This window comes from Mesoplodon densirostris, chromosome 2 (genome assembly GCF_025265405.1).
Source record: "Mesoplodon densirostris isolate mMesDen1 chromosome 2, mMesDen1 primary haplotype, whole genome shotgun sequence".
NCBI classification, from domain to species: domain Eukaryota; kingdom Metazoa; phylum Chordata; class Mammalia; order Artiodactyla; family Ziphiidae; genus Mesoplodon; species Mesoplodon densirostris.
The window spans coordinates 192598654-192620553 of record NC_082662.1 but is presented as its reverse complement, the minus strand read 5'-3'; the positions used below and the strand labels follow the sequence as shown (position 1 = coordinate 192620553).

The following is a 21900-nucleotide window of genomic DNA, read 5'->3' as shown; positions in this document are numbered from 1 at the left end:
ATTGACATACAGCACTGTATAAGTTTAAGGTGTGCGGCATGATGATATGACTTACATACATCATGAGATGACCACGGTAAGCTTGGTGAATAGCCATCATCTCATATAGATAACAAAATAAAAGAAAAAGAAAAAGCTGTATTTTGTGATGAGAACTCCTAGGGTTTACTCTCTTAACTGTCATATATAACATACAGCAGTGTTAATTATATTTATCACATTGGACATTATATCCCTAGTACTTATTTATCTTATAACTGGAATTTGTATCTTTTGACTGCCTCCATCCAATTCCCCTGCCTGCGGTAAACCACAAATCTGTTCTCTTTTTCTATAAGATTTGTTTGTTTGTTGAAGTATAATTAACCTATAAACTATGTCAGTTCCTGGTGCACAACATAGTGATTTGGTATTTTTACACATTACAAAACCATCACCACAATTTTTGAACTTTTAAATGTACTAAGTGCACCAGCTATGATGCACATACACTGTTGTATAAAGTGAGGAAACTTTTATCAAATAATAATTTCCCATACACTTAAAACATGAACCACAAATTAGAATACTCCATTTTTTAAAGCAATGACACCGGTAGTTTATGAAAACCTTTCAGCGTGGCCTCTGTTCCCACCAGTTAACATACCTCCCTCTGGTGGACAAACAGAGACTGTACATTTAGCCCATGGAGTTCTGTTTTTCTTTTTTCTTTTATCCAATTCTTTCGGTTTGGCTTCCAAAACTACAGGTCTTTGCTTATTTTATCATACTATCTCTCTTTTCCACCAGACTCAACATACTGCCTGGTTTTTCTAAGAGACATTTTTAAGACTCGATTCTCAGAAAACCACCCAAGAAAGTAATCAATTTCAGCTCCGAAGACAGAACTGTAATTGTGACACAGTTACAGTTGGGGTGGAAAATAAGAGAAGACACTGAAGAGATTAAAATAGAAAATATCAGTACTAAAATAAGCAGCCAACTCCAGAATTAAGACAGAAAACACTTCCCCACAATGAGTAAATGCTAACAGTAGGTGCGAACCCGACAGCTAACTGGACAGTAACAGGATTCCTGTGTGATTCGCATCTCCCCTCGTGGCTCACTCCCACAACCGACGTGAGGCCCCGGGAGCGCCGCGGACCGTCCTGGAGAGCGCGGGTCTGCGGGGCAGAGAGGACGCCCCACGCAGCGGTCACCGCGAGCCACGGCTACTGAACGCAGATCTGGGCTGAACGCACAAATCCCGCAGCGGTCGGACTGTACCGGTCCGCAGGTTTAGGAGGACCGGCCGCCCCTCCCGCGGCCGGAGCAGGAGGCGAGGGTGGGTGCGGCCTCCGGCCGGCAGTGCAATCCGAGCACGACAGACGCTCCCCGCGCTAGAAGCCAGGGCCGCCGGGCCGCGCGCCCCAAGTCGGAACCCGGCTCCGAACCCCCAGTCCCTCAGATTCCGTTGAATTCCCGGAGCGCCCTCCGCGGGTATGACTGTCCTGGAATGGCAGCCCCTCCGCGTGAAAAACCTAGACCGCAGCCCCTTCTCCAGATCAGATTCTCCCGGTTCCTCCTACCGCGCCTCTCGCTCGGACAGACGGAGCCAGTCCCGAGCCAGTTCCCGCGCGCCGCGCCCCTGTTCAAAGCGCGTGGGCGGAGCCCGCTCGGAGCCTAGCCAATCGGAGGCCGCGCTCCTCCCGGGCGGCGCTCCGGACCAATCACACCCTCGCGGGTGGGAGGCGGGGCGACGCAACCATCGAGCTCGCGCAGGCGCGGTGCAGGCTGGTCGGCGCCTCTGCACTGCGAGGGGCGTCAGCGCAGGTGAGAGAGCGGGTGCTCCGGCTCTTCTGCCGAGAGGCCGCCCGCGGGGGTCTGCGTGGGGGAAGGGGCGGCTTTCTGCCTGTCGGGGGACCTTCCTCTTCTCCGACTATCGGCTGTGGAACGGAGGCTCTGGATGTCTTGACAGCCGTGGAGGGCGCGTGCCCCCGGCCTGTCCCCCTGTCCCCCGGCCGCCCCAGCCATCTCGCTGCCACCACCACGCCCCAGTGGCCGCCCCCTCCCAACCCCCGGGCCTCCCCCATCCCTTCCAGGCATGCCCCTCCCCCCGGCCGTCCCGCCCCCTCCTCACATTCTCCCTGCCGACCCCCACCCCCGCCTCCTCCCTGCCTCCTCAGACGTACCTGTGCCCCCCCCGCGACACTCTGTGACTTTTGCCTATTTGTTTTATTGTCATTGATTCCCAGTGTCTGCTTACTGAGAAAAAGTGGTAAGGATCAGTATATAAAAATAGTGGTTAATTACGTAGTAAAGTAACTGGTTCCAGAGATGATGGTCTTAAAGGTGTGGCTAAGGAAATTTGGAATAATTTACATGAATGACTGTTGTAGTGTAATTGATTCTATTTAACATATTAATTGGCCTGTAGTATGACTAATTCTATTTAAATATTTCTGAGTGTGTCAATTGTGGAGGAGCAGCAGCCCTGGAGATTAGAAGGAGAACCAAAGGACGCTTTGTCTTTGTACCCCAGTTCAGGAGAGTACCTTGACCCAACCAATACACAGACTTAGTCACCTTTAAACATATGGTTAAGATAGATGCCTCAGTTTAAGTTTATGATTATCATAAGTTGCTGTCGTCCTCCTAACTACAATCTATGACCACCAGGTAATCTTCTGATTATGATTAGTTTTCCAAGTAGGAATAACTTAGGGAGAGAATATGTGGACTTAAAAATTTTACTGTAGTTTTACAAATTAATAAATTGACCTTTTAATTAACGTTTAAGTCTTTGTGAGTGAGCTTGGCATGAATTAGTACATCTAAGCCCTATCAAATCTAGGTTTACTGCCAAGTTGAAGTTTTAGACTACAAAACTGAGAACCAGATCCTGAAATGTGACCTTTTCCACATATAAGTGAGTGAGGTCATACAGTATTTGTCTTTGACTTATTTCACTTAGTTTAATGCCTTCAAGGTCCATTCATCTTGCTGCAAATGGTAGGATTTCCTCCTTTTTTATGGCTGAATAGTATTCAATTGTGTATACATACCACAACTTCTTTAGCTGTTCATCCATTGATGGATGTTTGAGTCTTGGCTATTGTTAATAACACTTTGAACTTGACATGCAGATATCTTTTCAAGTTAGAGTTGTTTCCTTTGGACGTATTCCCGGAAGTGGAATTGGTGAATCACTTTCTTTTCATTGCAGAATGATATTCCATTGTATGGACATTCCCCGTTTTGTTTATCCATTCTTCAGTTGACAGACGTTTGGATTGTTTCCATTTTTTGGCTATTATGAAAAATGCTGCTGTGACCATTCATGTACAGATTTTTATGTAGATATGTTTTCAGTTCTCTTGATTATATACCTAGGAGTAGAATTACAGGGTTATAAGTTACTCCTTGTTAACTGTTTTGAGGAACTGGCAGACTATCTTCCAAAGCAGCTGCATCGTTTTGCATTTCCACCAGCAACATATGAGGATTTGTGTCTCCACATCCCTCGCCAACACTTAGATGCTGTCTTTTTGGTTATAGTTATCTTAGTGGTTGTGAAGTTACAGCTTGTTGTGGTTTTGATTTGCATTTCCCTAGTGACTAATGATGTTGGGCATCTTTTCACGTGCTTATAGAATTATTTTTGTATCTTCTTTGGAGAAATATCTATTCAGATCCTTTGTCCATTTTTTAATCAGATCCTCTGTCCATTGTTTATCTTTGTCCATGATATAATCAGTAATTATGATTGTGGTAGGTTGTTTGCAAAGATGGCCATCATTCCTCCCAACTCAGGCTCTGTGCCCCTTTCCAACGTGACTTTGCCGGTCCTCCCATCAGAGGTGGAAGAGAGATGAACCACCCCAGCTTAGACCTCCCAGTCCATTCAGCAGCCAGTAGAGCCCCCAGATGACTTCAGCCACATTAGTAATCCCAGACAAGACCAAAAGAAGTATTGTTAAGCTGAGCCCAGCTCAAATTGCTGACCCACAGAATTATAGCAAACAAAACGTGCTTGTTTTTGTTCACTAAGTTTCGAGTGGTTTTATGGTAATCAATAACTAATATATTGGTAAATGTAAATATGTTAAATATACCAATTAAAAGATAAAGATTTAAAGACTGGGTTTAAACAATCCAGACATATACAAGAGGCACATCTAAAGTGTAAAGATGCAGAAAGGTTGAAAATAAAAAGATGGAAAATGATGTCTCAGCAAATACCAACCAGAAGAAAGCTGGAGTAGCTTTAACATGAGATACACTTTAAGAAAAAGGCATTACTGGGGAACAGAAGTGTTCTTTGCTAGTGATAAAAGCTATAATTTGCTAGGAATATGTAGCAGTTCTAAATTTGTGTGTATCTAACAGCTTAGCCTAAAATATATAAGGCAAAAATTGATAGAACTACAAGGAGAAATTAAGAGATTTCACATCAGAATGATCTACTCTCAATAAACATCTCTCATTACTGATAAATCACAGAGGAGGGGAAAGCAGTAAGGATGGAGAAGATTTGAGCAACACGACCAGCACACCTCTCTCGTGGGCGGGTAGAGAACGCTGAGCCTGTAACTTTGGGGCAGTCTTACTTATAAGCACACCTGGGACATTTATGAACATCGACTGCATATTTTGCAATAAAGCAAGACTCAACACATTTCAAAGGATTTGAAAAGCTACATATTAGAAATCAATAGTAAATACAACTCTGAAGCTCTTGCATGTTTGAAAATTGAGAAACCTGTTTCTAAATAAATTAAAGAAATCGTAATGGAAATTAGAATATATTGAGAACAGAGGAATAAACATTCTACATATCAAAACTTTGTAATGCACTGGTAGTTAGAAAGCAATGTATAGCATTATATGTCAGAACTGAAAAGATAACTCTATACAAATAAATGTAAAACAATGCAATAGATAAATTTGTAGAAAAATTTAACTTGCCAAAATTGACTCAATAAGAAATAGAAAGCTTAAATAGTGCTGTAATATTTAAAGAAATTGGGTTTGTAGTTTAAAATCTTCTCACGTTGAAAATGCCATTACCAGGTATCATTCTGTCAAACATCTTAGAAACAGGTAATCTCCCAGACTCTTCTATAGGATGTCAAACTAACTCATTTCAGGAGGCCAGCTTAACTTTGATAACTGATGACAAAATTAGGAAGGAAAATTATAGGCCAGTTTTACCCATAAGCAATAGTGTTGAAAGTTTTTCCTCTAAGGTTAGGAATAGGATAAGAATACCAGCTATCAGCTCTTTTCTTCAGCATTGTACTGGAAGTTATAGCCAGAATAGAAGACAGGAAAAAGGTTAGAAGGGAAGAAATAAACTGATTATTCATGGATGATATATGTAGAATTACCAGCTGCAGCCCACCTCCCAAATAGATTCATCATTAGCATTATTAAGTTTTGGTTAAAAATCTACTATATTTACTTATATCAATAAGAAATGGGGAGAAAATAGAGTTTTAAAAAAGATTAAAATATAAAGTACTGGGCTTCCCTGGTGGCGCAGTGGTTGGGAGTCCGCCTGCTAATGCAGGGGACACGGGTTCGAGCCCTGGTCTGGGAGGATCCCACATGCCGCGGAGCAACTAGGCCCGTGAGCCACAGCTGCTGAGCCTGCGCGTCTGGAGCCTGTGCTCCGCAACAAGAGAGGCCGCCATAGTGAGAGGCCCGCGCACCGCGATGAAGAGTGGCCCCCACTTGCCACAACTAGAGAAAGCCCTCGCACAGAAACGAAGACCCAACACAGCAAAAATAAATAAGTTAATTAATAAACTCCTACCCCCAACATCAAAAAAAAAAAAAAAATATATATATATATATAAAGTACTTAGGAATGAATCCAACAAAAGGTAAACTCTTTATAGAGAAAATTATAAAACTATTGAAAAGCATCCAGAAAGACCTGAACATAGCATGTTCGTGAATTGTAGGACTCACTACCATAAAGATGTCAGTTGATTGACATCTATGGAGTCAGTGGAATTGATCTATGGAATCAGTGGAATTCCAGTCCAAATCACAGCAGCTTTCTGTGTGTGTGTGTGTGTGTGTGTGTGTGTGTGTATTTGTAGACTTTTTAAACTGTTCTAAAATTCATATGGGAGAGCTGAGGACTAAGAAATAACCGAGGCATTCCTGAAGAAAAAGAACAGGGGGGAAGAACTCACCTTCCCATATACCAGGTCTTACTAATAATAAGCTACAATTAAAGCAGTGGGGTATTGGCTGAAAGATAATACAGTTGGCCAATGAAACAAATTCGATAATCCCAAAACAGGGCCATCCATACGTGTATGGAAATTTATGCCAACATCAGCAGGGAAAAGATGGACTTTTCAATAAATGGGACTAGGACAATTGGTTTTTCATATGAGGGAAATAATTCAGACTTGGACCCCTACTCACACTATACACACAAATTGATTGCGAGTGGGTCAAAGACTTAAACGTGAAAGTATCTAAGTTTGGGGGTAAGGAAAATTTTAATACACAAAAGTGTAAATATTAATGTAATTGATTACATTAATATTATGTGTTTGTCAGAAATGTCATGAATGAAGTGTAGAGGTGGCGTCTGTGACTCACCTGTGGAGCCAGAGGCGGCCCGAGGGAGCAGGAGGGCCGAGGGGGGGAGGGGCTTGTTGTAGATGAGAGAGATGCTGAGCATGTTTGAACGTGGATGGGAAGAAGGTAAGAAGATCGGAAATACTAAAGAAAGGTGAAATTGACGGAGCGGACTCGGAAGGGTTGAGAGATACGTGGATTCCAAACTCCGTGGAGAAAACCCCAGACCTTGAAGCGTTGGTTTATAAACCTCTCGTTGGAGTGAGGACCGTCCCCCGTCCCTGCCCCTGCTCTCCCCCCACAGCTAGTCCGTGACCATCCCTTTCTCTGCGGGGCACCTGAGGACGCAGTGGTGAGCAGAACCAGACCCAGGTTCTGCCTCAGTAGTTAATTATGTATCAGTGGAGACGGACATTAATTGAAAGCATGCAGACTTTTTGTAGAAATGTTTGCATTGTTTTATACTTTACTTTTCTAGATGGGTTTGCTTGAATAGATAACTAGAAGGAAATAGAAAAAACCCGGACTCCCTTCTCAGAATAGAGATTAATATGAGGACTTTGTCCTTCAGTGAATTGAAACCGTGTGCTAAAAACTGGGGTCACTGTTACTGACCCTTTCGTGAGTGCCCCTTTTCTCCCCAGGGATCCCAGCCAGCGTTCAGTGCAGCGCCGGGAGCCGTGTGTGGGTGCTTCTCCCCGGGGTCATGCAGAGAGCATCCCGTCTGAAGAGAGAGCTGAGCCTGCTGGCTGCGGAGCCGCCCCCGGGCATCACGTGCTGGCAGGATGGGGACCGCGTGGAAGATCTGCGAGCTCGTAGGTGTCGCACCAGGCGTGACGGGTCACGACCCTGTCAAAGGTTGTGCTGATGTTTGAACACCTGTGTGTTCTTCTAAAGTAGGGGACAACTGCAAGGTCAAAGTGCCCCGCCATCTTTCTCCCTAACTTGTTTACATTTATAAGAGGTTTCCATGACCTTTCTTCTTTGGCCTTTGATTCCATCTTTCACTGATTTGTAAGCCAAGATCTGGGTGTCAGCTCTGAAGCAGTGTTAGCACCAAAGCTCACCTTCTCAAATACCCATGAGGCCAGATGGGAAACGTAAGTGTTCAGAACACTGTGTCCCACCAAAGCAGAACTGCAGGTTGTATGTGATCTGAGGCCAGCGTTGTCCACCTTCTGTTTTGATCTCCTGTGTATTCTTTGTTTGACACCAACTTTGGGTGCACTGGTACATTGCATGGGGACTTGGTGAGCCCTGAGAGAGTTTCTGTCCCAGGCCCAGCTTTTCCGTTAGGACCAGACTTCATTAGGTCCATGGGGTGTGGAAATTCAGATCATCGGTTACGTCCTGACGTTTTGTTCTTTTTTTTTTTTTTTTTTTTTTTCTTTTAAGAGATACTAGGTGGAGCAAACACACCTTATGAAAAAGGTGTTTTCAAGCTGGAAGTTAACATTCCTGAGAGGTCAGTGTGAACTGTATCCTAAATTTCCCAGGTAAAGCGCAGTTACTGGAAGACAGAGCAGTGTCGAATGCAGGAGTTAAAGGACCTGGATTGTAATCCTCGTCTTACCGTGACTTAATGTGACCTTGGGCAAGTTATTTCATGTCTCTGGAGTTCGATTTCTTTTTCTCAACACTGAGTTGGATCACATCTAGGCCTCACCCCCACCCCACCCCCTGCCCGTCACTGTAGTAAAATATACATAAAATTGACCGTCTAAACCGTTTTTAAGCACGTGGTTCAGTGGCATTAAATGCATTCACATTGTCGTCCAGCCGTCCCCCTCACGCATCTCCAGAACTTCTTCGTCTCCCCAGCCTGAAACCCCCAGCCCATTAAATGCTGGCTCCCACGGCACCTGGCAGCCACCATTCTCTCTGCCTCGGTGTTAAGGCCCCTTTTAATCCAGGTCTCCTGTAAGGCTCTCATCAGGGGAGTGGTAGCTGTAGTGTAGTCTGTGATTTGTAGACACCTGTTCACCAGGCCAGGCTTGTTACAAGTTCTGAGAGAAGCAGCTCAGTAATCACGGGGGGCGTCAGTTCTGAGACCGATGGGGATTTTCCAAATGCAGGGTATAAATCAAAATTGGATCCTGTTTTTCAACACCCATCTGTAAAAAAAGGGAAATCTGAGGAAATCTGAGTAGTAGATGATATTGGAAAATAAGTTTTGTATTTTTTTCACAGGTATACTGATAGTTTTGCAGCTCTGTAGGAGAGGGTCCTTATTCTTAGGAGAGACATGCTGAAGTATTTAGAGGGTGAAGGGGCTTGGTCCAGGTCGTGGGTATAAGAGTGTTGTCAGTACTATTATTTCACCTTTTCTACTGTTGATACATTTTTGTGATAAACATTTGGCAAGAGCAAAGGGTTGCCCCTCAAAGGCTGTCGTCCTAGTTAGTGACCAGCAGCTGTTTGTAACGTAGGAAGCAGTGTTTCAGTAAAACCTGCGTGCTCCCCTGTGCTTTCAAAGGTACCCGTTTGAACCTCCTCAGATCCGATTTCTGACCCCCATCTACCATCCCAACATCGATTCCGCCGGAAGGATTTGCTTAGATGTCCTCAAGCTGCCGCCCAAAGTGAGTGGAGGTGGGGCCGGGCCGGCCCCCTTGCCTGCCGTGGTCCTCGGCTCTAAAACCGGTGTTGGAGAAGCACGTCCTTAGGGCCGCTCTCTGTCTGCCTGTCTGCCTAGGGCGCCTGGAGACCGTCCCTCAACATCGCGACCCTGCTGACTTCCGTTCAGCAGCTCATGGCCGAGCCCAACCCCGACGACCCGCTCATGGGCGACATCGTAAGCGCCCCCGGCCCCCCGCTCGCAGCCTGCTTTCCCCACGTCCTGCTCTCCACTGGGGAGGGTCGCCTAGTGGCTGCAGCTTGGTTACCAAGTCCCTTCTCTCTCCACTGACTCTCTGCTTCCATCCTAGTCCTCAGAGTTTAAATACAACAAGCCAGTCTTCCTCAGGAATGCCAGGCAGTGGACAGAGAAGCACGCGAGACAGAAGGTAGGGTGTCTCTACAGCTCTGATGGCACGCCTGTGGTTGCTCTGTTACGCGTGAATGTGTCTCTGTGTGTGTGTTTATTAGATTTGCCAAGTTCGTACTGGAGGTTAGGATGGCCGGTTGATCTCCCACCGCAGCCTTCTACATAATTAGTCAGCAGCTAGCTCAGCCGGCTGGAGGGTTTCCCGGCAGCTGCGGTCCACCCACGATACCACAGCGCAGCCGAGGTCTCTGGTTTAGGCCAGAAGGAGCTCTTTGCAGGGGTCGGGGAGGGCGGGAGGGGAAATGGACGTGGAGGAAGGGGGAAGGAGAGACGTCCCCATTTTACGTCCATAGCTTCCTCATTTAACAAAAGGCAGACTTCAGGACCAGAGATGAGCACGCGAGGTTTTCGCTGAGCTGCCCCGTGCTTCAGACCGAGTCACGTAGCGGTTAGTGTCGCTTGTGAAAAGAAGTAAAAATTAAACAGTACAGAGGATTGGAGAAGCGGGTTTTGGAGAGAGTGTCCTATCCAGGAGGCAGCAAAGAAGGACCTGGGAGAGTAGTCGGTGGGAACCTTGTGCTCTACCCAGCCTGCTCCTTTTTAGGCTGATGAAGAGACGCCTAATAACCCCCCCGAGGCGGGTGACTCCGAAGGACACAGCGAAGCACAGAAAAGGAAAGCCAGGCACCTGGGGGGCGTAGAAAAGAAATTTCGCCCTGATGTTTAGGGTGGGGCTTGTCCCGGCCCATCTTAGTTAATGCGTTCTTTGCCAGCGTCCCTTGCCAGCGTGGTCCAGTTTGCTTACATTTCTGGAATGTTTTTCTTTGTATTTGATGACATCACTTTTGTATCCTGTGAAACAGACCTTGTGTATTTATATGTTCTGCTCTACATTGATTCTCTGAGTGTAGTTTGTTTTATTTAGCTCATACATATGTATTCCAAAACTTGTAAACCTGCAAAATAAATAATCATTTAATGTTGAGTACGTGTTTATCCTGAATGTGTGTCTGGGAGCAAACTGGCCAGAGAGCTATACAGTAAGAATGTGAAACTATTTGGAGTTGTTGTCCTTTATTTTGCCAACTCACCAGCATCACTCAGGACCCTGAGTGATGGACGTGGGGGTCAAATAGCCTTAGAGACAATTCGGTGACCGTCACGCTTCCGGGATTCTGGGTTTTCAGAAGTCTTGAACACAGTGTGGGGATACGGTAATTACCCTTCTGTTAACGTTTCTTGCAGCTTGCACTTTCTGTGACTTAACTTAATGGCTGTGGTATAACTTTCGTTTGTTCAACAAATAGTGACTGAACACCTGCTGTGTGCCAAGTGTTTTAGAATATAATGGTGAGAAAATCAGGTGTGGGATTAACCAGATAATCGTACAGATTTACATGGATTTTCACAATCCTTTCTGTCTCTAGCTTCATTTCACGGCAAGTACTAAGGTGCAGGCTCGAATCCCTGCTCGTGACCTTACAGTACACTTGGGCCTGTGCTCATCATTCTGTTTAGATGACGGAGAAAACAGGTTTGGGCAGAAATCGGCTGAAGTGGAACGAGGTGCCGAGTGAGAGCAGATGTTGGGGCCGCCTAGGCAGAGAAAGAGACTGTCACGTCCCGCCTGTATCCCAGGCTGGTAGTCCTGTGCCAGGCTGGGCACCGTGCGCGCAGAGTGCAGCCAGTGAGCAAGCAATTTCCTTTCGTCCACCGCGGAACCGCCCTGCGCTCGGCAGTGGCCTGCCTTAGAGCACGAGTGGTAGCGACAGACGACAGCGTCAACCGAAAATGTAAATTTCCTCTGTGTCCCCCCCACTTCATAAATTTCCAACTTCTACATAATTCTTGAACCCATTTCTCAAAATCAGCTACTGTTCTCTTGTTAAAGCCCAGGAATTAATTTTGTTCCAGACTTGTCTCCTATACTTGGGCACATTTAAGTCAGATTTGGGGTTTCTAAATGCCATTAGTATATCAGCCAGGATGCTTTCAGCTGTGAGATCCAACTGGCTGGTGATAACACCCAGGAAGTTCTCTACCCTGCTTACCGGGAGTTGGGGCCAGGGTGGGCGTCTGGATTGGCGGCTCAGAGGCTGTCTCTCGCATCTGCCATCCGTCCTCATTGTCCCCTCCTGGAGTGACCAGCAGCAGCCCTCAGGGCTGCGTGTTTCTTGTTCACATCCAGCGGCGGTGGAAAAGCCAGCCGCTGTGGAAGGGAGACACCAAGTGCTGATGGTGCTGATGGGGGTACAGGCCAGGTGTGAAGCGGGACGGCCTTAGGGGTCGTTGTGGGAAAGGACAGGCCCCCTCGGCAGCGGGCCACCACCAGGTCTCTCCCCTGCACTGCCATCATGACTGGCACCTTGTCCCCTGGCCTACAGCCTGGACCCTCTGCGGTCCACGCTCCTCAGAGCAGCAAGAACATCTTCAGATGATGACAAAGCCAGATTGCACCTCCTCCCAAAACCCTCCAGTGCCTTCCCTCAGCCTCCCCTCCCCACACACCCTCCGCTCAGTACACCACGCTGAGCCGCACTGGCCCCCTCCAATCTCAGCACGCCAGCCCCTCTGGCCTGTGCCGTCCCCCTGACGCTACCTGGACCGTGATGGTCTCAGCCCACGTAGCTGCCCTGGGACGCCCCTGTCCGGCCCCTCTGAAGGAGCCGTGGCCATTACCTGGTGTACCTCATGGCCCTGTACCCGTCTGCCAGTGTGTCCACTCCAAATGCTGGGACATAGTGGCCACAAGGGCCTTTGCACTAACTGCAAGAAATACCGAAGCCAGGAGCTATTAGAAGCCATCCCTCCATGTCTGGGTTAACAAGTACAGGGGACTTGGGCAGAGAACAGAAGTGAGAGAAGAGGGAGATGAGGAGGCCCAGCCCCGCCCGCAGCCCAGGGAAGGATGGAAAAGCATCAAAAGCATGAACACGGGTCCAGGAGACCCTGGCCGGCCCAGGCGGTGCTGCTCGCCAACCGTGCGCCCCCAGAGCCCTGCTCAACCTCTCCACGCTTTGCGTTTGCCCAAAGAAGGGGGGGACAGTTGTGGGGGCTGACCGGGCTGCTGCACCCAGAGCGCCGAGCACAGGGCCGACCCCGCGAGCTGAGCAGGGGCTGCGGGCGGGGACGACGGTCCAGCCACATAAGGCCCCAAAGCGCTGCTTGCCAGGACAAGCAAGCTGCACCGTTCCCCCCGAGTCGGAGAGGAGATGACGTTGTGACTGATCCCAGAGACACTGCAGATTCCAAGCATCCTCTCCTGCTGCCCCTGCGGCTCCCCAAAATCTAAGTAAGAACAGATTTTACCACCCACCGTGCGCGCTGAGGCTGGAGACTAGCTCTTTACCCTTGGGCTGCGGCGGGAATTCGGCACAGACAAATAAAGCTCCTTTCCCAGCCAAGTTATTTTTCCATCAGCAAGCAGCTCCCCGAGGTTGCCCTGTTTAGGTTGGGGCAGCCTGGGGGAGGGAAGGACAGGGCTGGGGGTGGTGCGCTGTGGCTCCAGAACCTGCCCCCGGGCTGACTGGCCGCTGGGAGGCTTGGATCCCACACAGGGAGCCCGGGCGGCTGTGAGAGACGGGGTGGTGGGCGCAGGTCTCTGTGCCCAGAAGCTACGCCTGCACTTTCTCCTTCTGTCCAGTCAGCATGGCTCCTGCCGGGGCCCCCCGAGCGCCCATCCGCCCCAGCTCTCAGCCTCCATCAGGTGACAGGTCCCCTTGGTTTCTCCCCCTCGTGGGCTTGCCTCTCCCCCGACCCCACCTCCCACTGGGCCGTACCTCCGTCCTCCCACCCATTGCTACCTCCCTTTTTTTTTTTTTTCTCGCGGTACGCGGGCCTCTCACTGTTGTGGCCTCTCCTGTTGCGGAGCACAGGCTCCGGACGCGCAGGCTCAGCGGCCATGGCTCACGGGCCCAGCCGCTCCGCGGCATGTGGGATCTTCCCAGACCGGGGCACGAACCCGTGTCCCGTGCATCGGCAGGCGGACTCTCAACCACTGCGCCACCAGGGAAGCCCGCTGCCTCCCTTTAAGCAGGACCTTGCAGCTCGGCTTTGGAGAAAGGCCTGCTGAGCCGCTTTCCCCCAGACCCCCCATCAGAGGCAGCTGCCCTGGGGGTGAGCTTTAGTCTCGGGGTTCTCTCCAGACCCGGAGGTATGTTTGAGAGACCCCCTGGACACGTCCTCTCTGGGGAACCCCCAGCTTCCCCCTGCTGACAGCTCACCAGCCACCTTGGCCCGTGCCAGGGGACGCTTCTCTCTCATGGCCCAGGGTCCCCGGCACCGTCACCCATGGACCCCTGCGAACCCACAGCCTTCCTGCCGCGCTCCAAGCCCAGGTTGCCAGCCTTCTTCTTGGGAGCGGCTCCTCCGGGGACCCTTCCTCTTCCTTGTCAAGTGTGCTCAAGGCTGAGCCGGAAGACAGCTCAGAGCCCCAGTTTCTCGTCGCTTTTTGGATTAATAACATCTAACGTCTCTCAAGTACTTACTAGGTGCCAGGAACTAAGCTAAGCTCTTTACATGAAAGACTTCCTTTAATCTTCTCAATAACCTTCAGAGCTTAGGTACCGCTGTCATTTCCATGTTACTGATAATGAGACAGAGAAGTCAAGTAAAACCTCAGGACGGCGGGCTGTCAATGGAAGGTCTGGACCAACTCCACGACCCCATGTGCCGACTGCACAGACACTGCTCTGGCTTTTGTGCATCTGCCCCTCGGCCCTGGGCAGCTGTGGGGCGGTCCCTCCCCCACCCGGTGAGGAGGGGGTGAGGATGCTCCCTAAGGCGTGTCCCTGTGCTGACGCCTGACGGTTCTGTGATTCTGAAGCCACCTGTGAGCTCCCAGGGGAGAGCCTGCAGGGGTCAGGTTCAGGGAAGAAGCCAAGAGGCTGGTCTCCTGACTCTCCGCCCTCCCCCCTCCCCCTCCTCCACCCCCCACCCCTGCCCTGCGGACCCCCTCCCAGCACCACTCTCCCCACCTGACAGCCCACCCCGCCCACCCTCCTTGCCCGTCCAAGCCCCATTCACGGCTGCCCTCTTCCCCCAGGGGTTGCTAAGAGGTGAGTGGGTTTACTCCAGGCTTTGGGCAGCGGGTGTGGAGAGAGGGGTCTTCTCTAGCCAAGCGACCGATCTCACACTCGCACCCAAGCAAAGGAGTCATCGCTTCACAAACCGAGGGGTCCAGTCATGCTTTCCCCAGGTCACTGGGAGCCCCGGAGATGGAAGCCCGTCCTCGGACCCATCGCAGTGGCAGAAAGAGAAAAAGCCGAGAAGCCGGGGTCACAGCCACCGCTGGACCCGGAGCCGAGTCCCCCCGCAAGCCGCATGCATTAGGGGGCGGTGGGGGCAGTTGCTGAAGGGGAATCGATGTTCCCAGAAGGAGGAAAGCGGCCACTGGGCCAGAGCAACAGGCACCCCAGGCACAGGCCCACCCCACGGAGAAAGAAGCCACAGGGTGCAACCTCAGCCACCGTGGTGGCGTCTGCGGCTCTGCCGCCTTCTGACGGGGCTGTGACAACAGACCCGAGGCTGGGTGTCAGGGTGGCCCTTTTCAGGGACGGGATGGCTTAGCTCCCATCCCCCTGCCAGACGGCCCCTTGAGAGTAGGGTCTGCTTACACGTACTCGTTTCTTTTGATTTGTTTATTCTTTCATATATGAGATACTTTACTGGACACCTTTTTTTAAAAAAATCTTTTGGCCGTGCCCAGCGGCATGTGGGATCTTAGTTCCCCGACCAGGGATCGAACCTGGCCCCCTGCAGCGGAGGCTCACTGTCCTAACCACTGGACTGCCAGGGATGTCCCGGCACTTTTTATAAATTATTTTAAAATTACTTTAACAGTGTTTGAGTTTGAGATTATTATTCCCATTTTCTACATGGGGAAGATTATTAACCTGACAAAATTCAGTCAACTAGTAGGTGGTTTAGCTGGGATTAAACTCTAGCAGGACCCCACAGACACACCAGTCCACACACTGCCCTTTAGGGGACCAGGGTAGGGGCCTGGCCTGAGTGGTCAACCCATCCGTTGACCTTTGACCTATGATTTGGCCTGGTGGAAAGAAGGATATCCGGCTAGTCGGATTCTCTCTCAACCTCTCAGGACGTTGCCTCGGAAACCCCAAGAGAAAACAAGGCCACCAGCCCAGGAGCTGAAGCGAGGGATGCACAGTGGGGCCTCAAGGGAGAGCAGGGCTCACAGGGAGGCCCCTGGAAGCAGAGTTTATGAATAAACACAGAACATTCGTCAAAAGGAGCTACGAGGTAAAGAGATGTCGTGACTTGTAAGTGGCTTCTGACCCCGCAGTTCCACTTCTGGGAAGGTACCTCACGGGTGCATGACAAGTGCAGGACACACGGCCAGTGGCTGCAGTGTCGTGTGTAAGAGCAAAAGATCCAGCAACTCAAACACCCGTGAAGGGGATGAATGAAGCGTATGCTCCATCTACATAACAGGAGGTCGGCTGGGACTCTTTAAAATGAGAGCGTCTCTCCACTGATATGGGCTGTATTAGTAGGTGAACAAGCAGAAGCAGAAGTGTGGTACGCTGTGCTACGATGCGTAAGAATATACATGCTTGTTGTCTGTGCAGGAAAAAACTCTGGAAGGATGCAGAAGAAAACAGCAGTGGTGGTAACCAGTGAGGGTCAGGGACAGTGGCAGGTGCGGGCGCGGGGGACAGTTGAAAAGACACGTGCTCTTCGAACCACGTCAGTGTATTATTATTTGTTTTTTTTTTGGTACGCGGGCCTCTCACTGTTGTGGCCTCTCCCACTGCGGAGCACAGGCTCCAGACGCGCAGGCTCAGCGGCCATGGCTCACGGGCCCAGCCGCTCCACGGCATGTGGGATCCTCCCAGACCGGGGCACGAACCCGTGTCCCCTGCATCGGCAGGCAGACTCTCAACCACTGCGCCACCAGGGAAGCCCCACGTCAGTGTATTATTGATGCTTATCCAAAACTAAGGAACCGAGGGGGCGCGGAGGAGGTTGCAGACGGGGCAGGGCGGCCGGGGAGCTCACACTCCCCCATCTCAGCGCGGCCTCACCCCAGCCCAGCCCTCGGGCTTCAGACCCGTCAGCCCAGCCCCGCTGATCTTTCTGGTCTTCCATTTGCTGAGATTCTGCCTCCCTTCCTGCTCTACGCTATGTCCTTTTAAGAAACACCCTTCCTCCCAACCGGAACAGTGTACGGAGGGCAGCTGAGTGGCCTCCCCTGTGGATGGACCGGAAGGATGGGGGTCGGAGCTCCAACCTTAAGGAGAGTGGGCCTGGGTCCCCGGAGCGCACCGCCGTTCTCCCAGGAGGGAGTCGGCACCGGCCGGGGCAGCTCATCCAAGGGTCGCAGCTTTTCCTGGAACCCAATCCGTTTCCCCCACCCTGAGAAGGGGCCCACCAGATGGTCTTGGGGACACCATCCCAGTCTGAAGAGAGGCTGGGGGAGAAGATTCCCAGGGCAGAAAGAAGTCCGAGACGGCCAGCCAAGGACAGGAAAGCAAGCGGAGTATGTGGGGTTCGCAGGGTCAGGAAGGGTCAAGGGTGCTCAGAGTCTGAGGAGAGAAACCCCATGGCTCGGGCGTCCTCTCTAACCCAGTACCAGGCGCACAAGGGCACTTAAATCTGGGTGGGCGGGGTGATGCCGATACCCCCTCGGCTATGCCCCGACGCCCCAGAGCCCAGGGGACAGGGCACCCTCCTCTCTCAGAGCAGCCCCTGCCCCGTGCCCACAGACCCACCAGAGAGAAGAGGAGAGGGGCCGGGGGACCCGGGGGCTTCACGGGTGCTTCTTTATCAGAAGGATCTGATCGATATTCACAGCTCGGCGAGCCCGGGGCCCACCCGGGCGGGGTGCACCAGCACAGAGGCCAGAATGGGTCATGGGTCCCACGGCCGGCGCCGTCCTCACCTACTCGGGCCTGCGGGGAACCGTCGTCAGTTCTCCCCACTCCCCAGCCCTGGACGGGGAAAGCTGGGAAGGAGGTTCGAAGCTCGAGGTGGAGGGGGCACGGCAAAGGGAAGGCCCACCTGAGGCTCCGTAACCGCGGCCTCACACCCAGCCCTGAGCAGGGGTTTCCTCACGGTGTGGACAGAGCTGCGCAGGACCCTCTGCTGCAGGCGGTCCAGGGAGAGGGGTGGGCGCTGTGAGTGCTCCACGGCAGGACCGTCAGAGGCCAGGGCGGCGGGAACCAGCATCTCCACCACCGCGGCCCCTGGGACGGACTCTTCCCCGTGGGCACCATCTTGGAATATGTCATCAACCCAAAACAAAGGCATCTACATGCATTGAATTATTTGGCTGTTGGTGTTGAGTTTAATTGATGATATACCTATCTTCATAATCTACTGATCACTGCGGAGAGAACCAAGGATTGACACACCGACTTGCAGGAAAGCCAGGCGAACACGAAGAAACTTTACTTCGCCTCTCGTGTTGGGTGAATGTACAACATCTACGAGGCTTTTGAATAATAAAAACAGTTCCTGGCAAACACCTCTCCTCCAACCAAAAGGTGGAGCCCTGGACAATGCCCAGCTGGTTGGAAATAGAACACAGACAGCGGTGGGGCTGCCCTCGAGCTTGCAGCCCTGAAGCCCCAGCCCTCCTCGTGGGAGAGGCCAATGCAGGTACGGGTCCCACAACTCCTGGGCTCCAACGCACGGCCGTCCTCCCCCGGCCCACCCAGCAACAGCTCCAACTCCGGGGGGACGGTGGCCACACAGGGAGGGGCCTGGACGACCTCCCAGAAGTCGAGGCTCCTGAAATCACACCCCCTTTTGCTGTCCGTCCCTGGGGCATCTCGGAGAACTCCTTTCTCTCATAAGAGTCACTGCTTCTCAGCACCAAAGTAGAGCGACCTCCTTCCACGAGAGGCTCCTGATCAACCCGGGAGGTGGAGGGACCGGGGTTCTCACATCACCAGCTGACAAATGAATCCCCCACCACCGGCGAGCACCTGCCGGGGCTGGCCCCGTGCCTGGGCCCTGGGGCTCTCCTGTGGCACCAGGGCAGCACGTCTGGCTTCAGAGCCTGGCCTCTGACTTAGCATGAGATTGAAAACGTGCCGGTTCCACCGTGGTCCCCACCTCATCCCTCAACCCCACCTGGTGGCTTTGGCGACTCCCGTGAGAATTTCCACTTCGGGGGGAGGGCAGGGAGACAAGGAGACACTGGGCTGCAGGCCATGTAACTATCAATAGAAGGACCTTCCCAGGTCGTCCTAGGAGCGGAAGCCCTAGGGGGCTGGCTCAGGACCACAACAGCACTCGGGGAGTGCTGGGTCCTGCTGGGTCCCGGATTCCGACTCCCATCCCAACGTGGCAGACATCGGGGTGCCCTGGACAGGCCTCACCCTCTTCCGAGCCCCGGCTCTCACACCTTATCCTGTATTTGGGGGCAGGGAGGGGGTGCCCTGGTAAAAAGCAAGGGAGGGAGGCCACGACGGGAAAGGCAGAAGGTCCCAGCCAATCTGGGGCGCCCAGGAGTCCCAGGCCTGGGTGACGCTTCCTGCAGCCCAACACGCAACACAAACATCCCCCTAGGCGCTGGCCAGGGGGCTCCCTGTGCCCCCTAGAGGGCAGGGCCTGGGGCACAGAGGGAGGGCCAGGCTTGGGGCAGAAGATGGCAGACGGAGAACCACAGGAACCACAGGAAGGCAGCCGGGAGCCGGGAACCCTCCGTCGTATGAGGGCGGAAGCTTCTCTGGTGGCTGGGAGCCCCTCCACCTGCCCCGTGCCGGGGTCTAAGGCTGGAACACAGGGCAGCAGCCCGCTCCCCACTCTTTTCAGGGCAGGACAAGAGAGACAAGAAGGTCACATCTGGTTGACAGGGTCCAGCTCCCAGGACCGGGCTTTCAGGACTGGTGGCCTCTTGTGATGTCACCAGGTGGTGCAGAAGGGGGCCCCTGGGAGAGACGAGGGCTGGTCTGTGAGTCGCTAGTAGATATTCCACGAAAACCCAACCGGCAAACCAAAACCCATTGTTCAATAGCTTGGGGAACTGGCTTAAAGCAAGTTCAACAGATCTCACTGCTGTGGGATTCCCCTGCCTCTTTACCACACTGACGTGCACCCTGAATCTCTAAGAAAGGGGCACAATGTCTTGTTTTCAGAAACTTATTTTCACAGGAGTCTTTTGGGCGGCATATCCGGGACCAGTGGGGCACAGAGCACACGTGCATCCAGTCCCGGAGCGAGGGGAGATGCCCTGGCGGCCCCTCCGTGGCCTCTGTGCAGTCCCCTGCCCATCGCACCTGATCCTGGGCCGCTCGGGCCCCCACCCCCGTCACTGTCCTCTGCGCCCCTCATTTCCCGTAAGCGGACAGACGTCCAGACCTCTGGTCCTCAGCCTCAGACACGACAGGGAAGAGGCCAGAGCAGGGCCGAGGGGAAACCAGGCCAAGGCCACACGGTGGTGGCCTGGGAGAGCAGGGGCCGGGGGCGGGGCCCGCTGGTGGGGTCTATTTTACAAGCAGCGTCCTTCACAGAGGGGGCGGGAGGGGAGGGGCGTAGGGGAACGGAGAGGACATTTACAAGTGTGAGGCCAAGGCAGAGCCAGACGCCTGGAAGGCCCCGGCCCCGGCCCCCGCCCGGCACCCCTCTGCTGGCACGGCCCCCTCGGCCCCTGGCGGCTGTCCGCCGTCCACGACGGGTGGCCAGTTCCCAAAGCGAGTTCTCTCTGGCTCCACCAAATGGCTGCCCTCCGGCCGGGAGCCCCTGGGCTGCTGGCAGGGAGCGAGGGTCACGGAGGTGAAGCCGTAGGTCTCCAGCCCGGGGGCCCGGCCCGCCTCGGAGGCCTCCAGGATGAGCTCCACGTCCGAGAAGGCCACCAGGGCCTGGGTGGAGTCACAGGAGCTCGGCTCCAGCTGGCCGGCGGCTGCCAGGGCGAGGGGCCCCGGGACCCCTGGGCAGGGCCGGAGCCGCCGCAGGTCCTCCCGGAAGTGGGGGCTGAAGAGCAGGTAGAGCAGGGGGTTGAGGCAGGCGGGCAGGGGCAGCACCAGAAGCAGCACGGACTTGACGGCCTCGGGGGTGACGGGGACGAGGCCCAGCGCGGACGCCAGGCTCAGGAAGGCCACGGGGCAGTAGAGGAGCCCGTCAGCGAAGGTGAGACGGGCCACGTGGCGCACGGCGGTGCAGTCCCACACAGCCTCCAGCTCGGCCCCAGGCAGGTCGCAGGAGAGCCTGATGTAGGCTGCGGCCACCACCAGGAAGCAGGAGGCGTTCAGCATCACCAGCGCCGCGGCGAAGCCCAGGGCGGCCGGCCGGCCTTCGGGCGGGGCGTACGGCAGGCAGAGCGGGGAGGCCCCGTACTCACCCACGGAGGCCAGCGGCAGGGCGGCCGCCAGCCCCGCCAGCACCAGGCAGCCCAGGGCCCCCGCGCGCAAGCTGCCCGGGGCCGGCGCCTTCCCACGGGCCCGCACGCAGGTCACGGCCACGCTGCAGTGCACGGCGGCCAGGGTCAGCAGCAGCACGGAGGCCTCGGAGCCCAGCACGGACAGGAAGCCCGCGGCCCGGCAGCCCGGGCCCGACTCCCAGCGGGCGCCATACTCCGCGAACCGGCCGAAGGTCAGCGCGTCCACCGAGGCGAGAAGGCCACAGGAGAGGCCGGTCAGGGTGTTGGCCCCTGCGATGGCCCCCACCACAAACTTGACCGGGGGCAGGGGGCCGGGCCCGGCTGCGGACAGGCTCAGCAGCACCAGCCCGTTGCAGAGCACGGAGAGCAGCACGACGGCCCACACGGCCAGGCGGATGCCCCAGCTCTCGAAGAGGTGCTCGCAGGGCTTGAAGGGGCCTGTGGGAGAGAGGACCAGACTCCAGCCTGGGGCCCCGGGGCTGACACAGCCTCATCCATCTGCAGGGCAGCCCTGCAGGCCACCGGGAGTCTCAGGACTCCTGGTGGGTCTGGGGGAGGAGCAGAGAGGACACAGAAGGAGGGCTTCTTCCACGAGCTGCAGGGGGTGGACACCAGCCCAGGACACGGAGGCACAGACGTGTGAGAAACGCACACACGGTACAGACTAAGGCAGCACGGACCAGCCTTGGGGAAACATCAGGCAGAGCCGCCCTCCCCATGGAGCAGCGTCCACAAGAAGGAAGGGACAGGCTGGCCTGGAGGAGCGGCCAGGGCAGCAGCCCTAGGGACAGGCTGGGGCCAACCCACAGAGCGGCACCCAGGACCCTGCCGTGAGGAGTCTGGCCAGGTGGGCTCTCCCTGGTTCCTCAGCCACATCTAATGCTCACGACTGGGTCAGAACATCAGAGGGCAGGTGGCCCCTGGGGTTTTCCCATCTGGTTCTGCAGTGGATGGGGGACAGCCTGGCGTTGTCCATCTCTCT

At 53.6% G+C, this 21900-nt stretch overlaps 2 protein-coding genes across 3 annotated transcripts in view; one reads left to right on the top strand and one right to left on the bottom strand.

The window, feature by feature from the left end:
• Positions 1-1746: 1746 nt before the first annotated feature.
• On the top strand, positions 1747-10525 carry UBE2T (ubiquitin conjugating enzyme E2 T). 2 transcript variants are annotated; one of them, XM_060088701.1, is made up of 7 exons: positions 1747-1812; positions 7227-7397; positions 7978-8047; positions 9059-9164; positions 9278-9376; positions 9510-9587; positions 10173-10525. In XM_060088701.1, the coding sequence occupies exons 2-7, from the start codon at positions 7289-7291 to the stop codon at positions 10293-10295; spliced, it is 585 nt and encodes a 194-aa protein (XP_059944684.1). In that variant the 5' UTR covers positions 1747-1812; positions 7227-7288; the 3' UTR covers positions 10296-10525. The 2 variants fall into 2 exon arrangements, with proteins under 2 accessions (XP_059944684.1, XP_059944685.1); XM_060088702.1 differs by lacking the exon at positions 1747-1812 and having other exon boundaries at positions 7283-7440.
• Positions 10526-20089: 9564 nt separating this feature from the next.
• LGR6 (leucine rich repeat containing G protein-coupled receptor 6) overlaps positions 20090-21900 on the bottom strand; it is a 97196-nt gene continuing 95385 nt past the window's right edge. The window contains exon 18 of the mRNA XM_060088699.1: positions 20090-21356. Within this exon, the coding sequence (XP_059944682.1) occupies positions 20095-21356 (1262 nt within the window). The 3' untranslated portion in view covers positions 20090-20094. The remainder of the gene's footprint in view (positions 21357-21900) is intronic.